An 8,815-nucleotide genomic window follows, 5' to 3' on the forward strand; every position below is an offset into this window, starting at 1 on the left:
CAGGAGGCAGCCTATCAATGATTCTCTCTCATCATTGATGTTTCATTCTCTCTCTCCCTCTCCCTTCCTCTCTGAAATCAATGAAATATATTTTTTAAAAAAAGAAACCACAATACCAAAAAAAAGAAAAAAAATGTATAGCTTACCCCAGCTGTAGACTGTAGTGTCTTTAAATCAAGCTGTAGGCACAGCAGCATGCAGGTCTGGCGAGTAGTGTGTATAGCGCTGAATAACCTGGTGGCGTGCAGTGGCCTGGGTGGGTGATTCGAGCAAAGGCACATGACTCAGGCTCCAGTTCTCCAGTGGGGGTAGCCAGCCTGCCCTGCTTTCTGTGTTGGAAGCCAAGGTCGTGTGCTTGTGTCCACCTGCTTCCTCTGTTACAGGGGATAGAGGTACAAAGCCAAATGCAGGGTCAAGAGTATAGTCTGACTGCGCTCTTGTAGTAACCCAAGTCCTTTTTTAAAAAATCCTCACCTGAGGATATTTCCCCATTGATTTTTAGAGAGAGGGGAAGGGAGGGGGGGGAGAGAGAGAGAGGAGAGAGAGAGAGAGAGAGGAGAGAGAGAACACACATCGATTGGTTGCCTCCTGCACGCTACCTGACCAGGGCCAGGGATTGAGCCTGCAACTGAGCTACATGCCCTTGACCGGAAATTGAACCCGGGACCCTTCAGGCCGACGCACTGTCCACTGAGCCAAACCGGCCAGGCCTAATCCAAGTCTTGATCATGCTTAGATTGCTTGTTATTTTATTTGTAGCTTCCACTTTCTTTCATATATATATATATTATTGATTTTTTACAGAGAGGAAGGGAGAGGGATAGAAAGTTAGAAACATCCATCAGCTGCCTCCTGCACACCCCCTACTGGGGATGTGCCCGCAACCAAGGTACATGCCCTTGACCGGAATTGAACCTGGGACCCTTCAGTCCGCAGGCTGACGCTCTATCCACTGAGCCAAACCCGTTAGGGCAACCTTCCACTTTCTTATGTAGGAGACTTAATTGCAGGTGAGAGGAAATACAGTTGAGATTCACACTGAAGTGTTTTGCTGGGTGACGTGGGGTGTTGGCATCCTTGCTCTTTGTTTCTTTGTGAACTAAGGATTTTTTTTTTCTTCTTCTTCCTGCAGAAGCAACAGTGTAATCCTTGCTGATGAAATGGGCCTGGGAAAGACCATCCAGACCATATCATTCCTCTCCTACCTGTTCCACCAACACCAGCTGTATGGCCCCTTTCTTATAGTCGTCCCTTTATCCACCCTCACCTCATGGCAGAGGGAGTTTGAAATCTGGGCACCAGAGATTAACATAGTGGTTTACATAGGTGACCTGATGAGCAGAAATACGGTGTGTAAACAAAAGAATTGGGGTAGAATCTGTATTGTAAATGTATTATGGGAATTGACCTAAAGCCATTATAGTTTTTGGTAAAGTTACGATTGTGTGCTGGGCCCCTGATAGTGGGGGATATATTGTATCACAAAAATGCAACCCAGATAGTCTGCAAAACATGCGTATATTTAAGGAGAGTACATGAAAGGGAATCTCTTAGTTGGATTGCAGTATCAATTATATTTTTCTTCTCTCTGTGCTCTGGACTTGTAAGACCACCTTATTTATGAAGGGTTCTAGGGAGTTAATACCTTGTAGAATGTCAATATTATTTTAGCTATTTGAGCAGAGAGAGATGACTGAACATAATCGAGTTCTTTGAATGTGTTTCCCAATCTTTTAACATGGTGAGGTTGCAACTGTCCTTGAAAAAAAATTGAAAATTAAAAAAAAAAAAGAAATTGAAAACGCATGACTTTTAAGAAAGGAATAAGGTGAAAGGACAGTGGGCCAGTCCAAGTCAGCAGAAGTGAGCTTTGTCTGTTACCAGACTTAAGCATCAGCAACTTAAATTTTTCCGTGGTGATAACTGTTTTTACAAGCACCTGGCAGGTGCCGGGCCCTGTGCTGGGTGCTCTGTGTACACCGCCTGTAATCCTCATGGTAGTCTCCACAATAGACCATGTTCTTCCAACCGATGAAGGTGGTGACTCGGAGAGGCGAACTCCTAGCCCCATGCCAAGTAGAAGCGGGGGTTGGGACAGATGTGTCTGGCCCCGTACCTTTGCTCTCCCACCCCTGAATGGTAACTGTTTCTGGGGGATTGCTTCCAATATGAGCAAGCCATCAGGAATCCACAGCCCTTTCAGAGATGTTACATATTGTCATGCTAATTCCAATTTATTTTTATCACCTATTGTCATTGTCTAACCGAAACTCTGGCAGATTGCATTGCCCTCATTCCGAGTTTCTAAAGTATACAGTAGCTTCTAGCTTTGTGAATTTATTTTTTTAACCATCACAAAAGATAAAACAACTTCCGGGATTATGCGAAATGGCTTTAAGCACTGCAGTCCCTAGTGAAGACAAGAACTCTGACAAGTTGTGTCCGCTGGGAAGTCTTCAGTAGTCCTTTAGCTTTGTTGTCTTTCTTCCCACGTGGTGGTACTCACCTGCCTGTCCTCCTTGCCCCGTTGTCATGACAACCAACTGCAAAAGCTTTGTCATGGGCATTGTCTGCCTGGCATCCAGTCACACCTCAGTGTGAACGTGTTAGCTTCTGTGTTCCTTCACATTGACATTATTTTCACTTTCATTTTCATTCAGATTACATTACATTTTCACAGTGAGCCCCCCTTTCCTTTTTCTTGGGGCCCACATCTCTCTGCTCTGTGATTAATGACATTTCTGACCTCACTGATGGTTGGAATTCGTTTTACTTCCAAATGAAAGTATTGCCCTGTCCAAGAAAATAATCAGATTATATTTCCTTAAGAAAATTCTCATTTAGGGGGTGAAATCGCTGATGACATGCATTTTTTTGATCAGTTGTGTTGGGGCTGCAGGGGCAGAGGGAAATGACAATTTATTTGAATTCTGACAGTAAAGTTTTGGCTGCTCAGTGATAGATCTTTTAATTCTAACTCTTAACGGCTTTATACGTCTATCGATTAGGTCATTTTAGAATGTATAAGGTATTTATTAAATTCTACAAGTTTTTTTTTATTGGGCATGTTTCTGTTGCACCTGTCATAAGACTGGCTGGTAAAAGTAGAAATTGTATCTGAATTACCCTCTCCTTTTATAGATCCGGGAATATGAGTGGATTCATTCTCAGACCAAAAGGCTCAAATTCAATGCACTTATAACAACATATGAGATCCTCTTAAAAGATAAGGTGTGTAATGGGTAACTAAAAGGCTGAATTTTGTAGTGTAACTTGTGCAGATGTTATCAGACTTCAGCATCAGGGCGTGTACTTCCCACTTGCCATGTTTTTTCTCTCTCTATTTCTTTGAAAAAGCAAACAAATGAACCAGTAAATCCATACTGAATATTAAGGTTATTAAAAAACAACAAAAACAAACAAACTCACAGTTGAAGGGGACCTTAGGTTGCCTAGTCCCATGGGATTAAACAAGACAAAGGGGTATTGAGGGTATTGAGGGTAGCTCCCCTGTGATTCTAGGCAATCATGGGGAACTGGGCCTGGGTGCCATGCTCATGGCACAGGCATCCTCCAGAACAGGTGGTGCAGGTGGTCTCTGAGGGGGACAGCAAAAGGAAGCTCTTTAAATTCCCTTCTTTCTCCAGTTTCGTGGGAAATGTATGAGGCAGGTGATGCCATTGGTGACAGTGTAAATAAGTACATTCAGTTTGGTGGCTCTGGATGTTTCTGTGCTTGAGGGTTGGGCTGGAGAACAGGGAGCGAAGAACCTTAATGAAAGAGAGACAGCAAAATCCCCTGTTTTGTTTGTTTTTTGCCCAGCATGCCAATTTTTGGGTTCTTGCTTCTGGGCATGCAGCAGTACCTGGCCTGAGAGAGCCCCTAATTTTTGGGTTTTAGAGGGAGAATGTGCTCTTTTGAATAGACATCCATCTAGCAACCAGCAGAATAAACAGAAGAGTCCTCCTATCCCTTAAGTCTGAAGAATCAATGTTTCTGTGTATACCAGTGATGGCGAACCTTTTGAGCTCGGCGTGTCAGCATTTTGAAAAACCCTAACTTAACTCTGGTGCCGTGTCACATAGAGAAATGGCTTGCTCTTTGCAACCATAGTAAAACTTACATTTTTGATAGACTTATATTTTTGATATTTATTTTAGATATTTAAATGCCATTTAACAAAGAAAAATCAACCAAAAAAAATGAGTTCGCGTGTCACCTCTGACACGCGTGTCATAGGTTCGCCATCACTGGTGTCTACCTTCGTTGATGGTATTTTGTACAGAGATGATTAACACTTGCAAGTCCTTGTGGGTTCCCTTCTGACCTGGTGGCTCGTTCTGTTTTGTTTTTGCTTTAGACTGTGCTGGGCAGTATTAACTGGGCCTTCCTGGGAGTGGATGAAGCCCATCGGTTGAAGAACGATGACTCTTTATTGTATAAAACCCTGATTGACTTCAAGTCCAACCATAGGCTCCTGATTACGGGGACCCCTCTCCAGAACTCCCTCAAAGAGCTCTGGTCCTTGCTGCACTTTATTATGCCGGAGAAGTAAGCTCCTTCCTGTGTCTTTGCCAACACGCTAGACTGTCTGAAACGCCAGTGCTTTTTAACTCTCTTGAGTAGACCGACCTTAGGGCACATGATTGGCATGCATGTTTGGGGGAAAGCAAAGCATTCACTGAGGCAGGAACAGGCGTATTCACATGTTCCATCATACGTGAGCGAAGGCACCGAAGTCAGCCTGTTGAGGAGAAAGCACGTTGTTTACCAAACATGTGAATCAGTTACTTGCTTCGGGGAAGTGGTTAGTAGATAGGAAACATGAGAACGTCTCACTGCTGTTACCAGGTAATCAATAAGATTGAAGTGACATCTACAACGTCCACAACCTGTCAAATATTAAAAAATACCTTAAGTCCAAAGATCTGCTAACCGAAGCATCACCTTTAGGCTTTCTTCAGGTCTTCAACTTACTAAAAAATTTGTGGGATGTCTCTTTTAAAGAAGGTTTTTATGGGAGAGATGGTGTGCACAGTTTATAAAAGTTAAATTTATCCAGAGGTCTTGGTGATACTGAAAGTAAAAGCTAAACTCGGCCTGATTTGAAGGACCCTTCTCAGTACCTGACTTTGACTCATCACACACCACTTTCTCCATCACTCACTCTCCTCCAGCCACTCCAGCCATCTTTTTATGGCTTCCACATGCCATGCCATTGCCAGTCCTTTGGCCTGGGATGTTTTTCCTCCTCCTCTTCAAGACTATTCTTGCCTCGGTTTATGTGACCACTTATTTTTAGAGGTCTTCTCAGACCCCCTGACCTAGAGTAGTAGCCTGTTAGACATGCTTAGCATCCCTACCCGGTTTTGTTTTCTATACGGCACCTCTTTTTCTCCTATTTATTTGTCATTCATCTCATGTCATTCAAATTCAGAGAAGATGTGAGTGTCTACTATGTACCTGTCATAAACTGATCAAGGCATTTTTGGATAGCCTAACATCCAACATAGAAAATGGTCCCTTCCCTTCCTCCATTTGTTGTTACAGCTCTGAAAACTTGTTGAGATACAATGTACATACCATAAAGTGTACCATTGTAAATATGCGATTAATTATTTTTTAGTGAATTTGTAGAGTTGCGCAACTATCAGGATAATCTAGTTTTAGAATATTTTTTTCATCCAGAAAAGTTCCCTCTTGCTTGTTCATACAAACTTTCTGCTTCACTAATCAGCCTTCATCTCTAGTGATTTACGTTTTCTAGAAATTCCATTTGAATGGAAGCTTAATACGGCCTTTCTATTTTGGTTCCTTTCACTTAGCATGATAGTTTTGAGATTCACCTTTGTCCTAGATTATCAGGAGCTATTCTCTTATTATGCATTGTCTTACTATGGCTTGTCTTTTCATATTCTTAATGTTGTCTTTTGAAGAGCAAGTGTTTTTAAATTTGATGAAGTATAATTTATCATTTTTAAATGGTTTGTCATGAAATGAGACATTTGCCTAACCCAAGGTTACAGAGACTTGATTTTCTTATTTTTTTTCTAGAAGTTCTTAAATTTAGGCCTGTTTCATTTTGAGTTACTTTTTGTTTTAAGTGTTAAGTGTGAGGGCCCAAGTTCATTTATTTTTGCAGAGGGATTTTTGGAAATTGTTCTGGTGCCATTTATTGAAAAGATTATATCCTTTCTTCATTAAATTGTCCTTGTCCCAAATTTGGGTGGCAAATTGGGTGACAAATTTGTTGCCAATTAGTTGAGGCCATAAATACATAATGGTCTGTTTCTGGGTTCTCAGTTCTGTTCCATTGGTACATATTTCTGTCCTTATGCCGACACACTGCATTCATTACTAGCTGTATACCACTTGGTAAAATGGATAAGATTATAAGTCCCAACATTGTTCTTTTCCAGAATTATTTTGGCTATTCTAGATTGTTTATACTTCCGTATATGTTGTAAGATCAGCTTATTAATTTCTGGAAAGAAAAAAAAAGCTGAAATATTGACAGGCATTGTGTTGAATTTATTTATCAATTTAGGGAGAATTATCATCTAAACAATATTGAGCCTCCTAAGCCAGTGATGGCGAACCTTTTGAGCTCGGCGTGTCAGCATTTTGAAAAACCCTAACTTAACTCTGGTGCCGGGTCACATATAGAGATTTTTTGATATTTGCAACCATAGTAAACAAAGACTTATATTTTTGATGTTTATTTTATATATTTAAATGCCATTTAACAAAGAAATCAACCAAAAAAAATGAGTTCGCGTGTCACCTCTGACACGCGTGTCATAGGTTCACCATCACTGTCCTAAGCCATAGTCAGGGCAAGTTTCCTCCATTCCTTTAGACCTGTAATTTTTCTCTGTAGTTTCAGTGTATAAGTCTTTATACTTTTGTTACTTTATTCCTCATCTTTTAATTTTGAGTGGAATTGTGTTTTTTAATCTAATTTTGAAAGTGTACCAGAGAGTTGAGTTTTATAGAGTGATCTTGTATCCTGTGAACTTGTAAAGATTATTCCCACTGTTTTGTTGTTGCTGACTTCTCCGCACTCTAGGTACAAGGTCTCATCTTCTCCAAGTAAAGGTAGCTGGTTATACTTCTTTTCCTCAGGGTGCATGGCTATCTTTTTAAAAAATATATATATTTTATTGATTTTTTACAGAGAGGAAGGGAGAGGGATAGAGAGTTAGAAACATTGATGAGAGAGAAACATCGACCAGCTGCCTCCTGCACACCTTCTACTGGGGATGTGCCCGCAACCAAGGTACATGCCCTTGACCGCAGTCGAACCTGGGACCTTCCAGTCCACAGGCTGAGGCTCTATCCACTGAGCCAAACCGGTTAAGGCCACATGGCTGTCTTTTAATTCTTGCCTTTGTTGCACTAGCTAGAGCCTCCATGGGGAGTAGAATTGGTAGGAGTAGAATGTGAGCTACAGAATTTTTGTAGCTCCTCTTGATCAGGCTGAGGAAGTTTTCTTCTCGTTCTAGTTTTCGGGAGTTCTTACAGTGGATGAGCATCGGACTTGGTCACATGCTATTTTTCTGTGTATGTTGAGATGATCATGTGGGTTTTGTTTTTTATTCTGTCAGTATGTGATATATTTTGTTAGTTATGTTTTAGATGTTAAGCCAACCTTTCATTCCTGGGGTTAATCTGTCTCGATCCAGGCAGAATAATTTTGGGTGACAAGTACTTATATTCCTTAATGAACTTTATGTGCCCAAGTTTCCCTAATATTAAATTTATATCATTCGGATTGTTCTTGTCAGAGGGCTGTAGTCTTGTTTATTGTTGTTACGAATCGTTAACTTTTTAACATAGGGACAGTAAAGATTATTGATGGAAATGATATAATTTTTACCCTTGAGCAGTGACAGTTCTAATACTGCCACTAATTATTATTTTACATACGAGCTTTATTTTCCCAAGAAATTGCAGCTTATTAAAAGAATTGATTGCGTTTTCTGCATATTTCGCACAATGACTATGTTTGTGTGTGTACTAATTGCATGATACACTAAAATTTTGAGAACTCTGGACGCCGTCTCAAAGTTGGAAACCTTTATGCAGAGTAGACTGATGAAGTGATCCATTGGTTTTCCTCTCTCTTATACTCAAGAGCGAATACTGATAAAGTTTATCTGTCCTCATAGGGAAGATTTTTTCCCCCATTTTATCTTAAAAGGCATTTTTGTTGCAAAAACGCTTTTTTCTTTGTGTGGAACCAAGTAACACTGGACTGTTTCGCCCCCAGGTTTGAGTTCTGGGAAGATTTCGAGGAGGACCATGGGAAGGGGCGGGAGAACGGCTACCAGAGCCTCCACAAGGTGTTGGAGCCGTTCCTCCTGCGGAGGGTGAAGAAGGACGTGGAGAAGTCCCTGCCCGCCAAGGTGGAGCGGATCCTCAGGGTGGAGATGTCGGCCCTTCAGAAACAGTATTACAAGTGCGTTCCCGCCGGGGCGGCCGGAGTGCGAGTAAGACAGTGCCCTGAAGCCAGGAGACGGGCAGTACACAAACCCACTGTGTCTCTCAGGCCCCAGCACAGATTGAAGTAGCAATTTGTTTTTGGTCACAGGAACTTTTATTATCCTCGCTTTTGTAAAAGGACATTTTTATTGATTTCAGAGAGGAAGGGAGAGGGAGAGAGGCAGAAACATTAAGGATGAGGATCATGGATTGGCTGCCTCCTGCATGCCCCACACTGGGGATCGACCCCACAACCTCGGCATATGCCCTGACCGGGAATTGAACTTCAGTAGTTACCGACTCATGGCCAATCTTAGTTCAGCCAGATCTT

General features: G+C 41.6%; 1 protein-coding gene across 6 annotated transcripts in view; it reads left to right on the forward strand.

The window, feature by feature from the left end:
* CHD2 (chromodomain helicase DNA binding protein 2) overlaps positions 1-8,815 on the forward strand; it is a 119,892-nt gene that overhangs the window by 55,985 nt on the left and 55,092 nt on the right. For all 6 annotated transcript variants that reach the window (XR_001515200.1, XM_006771752.2, XM_015569137.1 and 3 more), the window contains 4 exons: positions 1,133-1,349; positions 3,142-3,231; positions 4,361-4,551; positions 8,273-8,461. Coding sequence is in view for 5 of the 6 variants with exons in the window: in XM_006771752.2 (XP_006771815.1) it covers positions 1,133-1,349; positions 3,142-3,231; positions 4,361-4,551; positions 8,273-8,461 (687 nt within the window). In the remaining variant the exon portion in view is untranslated. The remainder of the gene's footprint in view (positions 1-1,132; positions 1,350-3,141; positions 3,232-4,360; positions 4,552-8,272; positions 8,462-8,815) is intronic.

This window comes from Myotis davidii, unplaced genomic scaffold, assembly GCF_000327345.1.
Source record: "Myotis davidii unplaced genomic scaffold, ASM32734v1 scaffold164, whole genome shotgun sequence".
NCBI classification, from domain to species: domain Eukaryota; kingdom Metazoa; phylum Chordata; class Mammalia; order Chiroptera; family Vespertilionidae; genus Myotis; species Myotis davidii.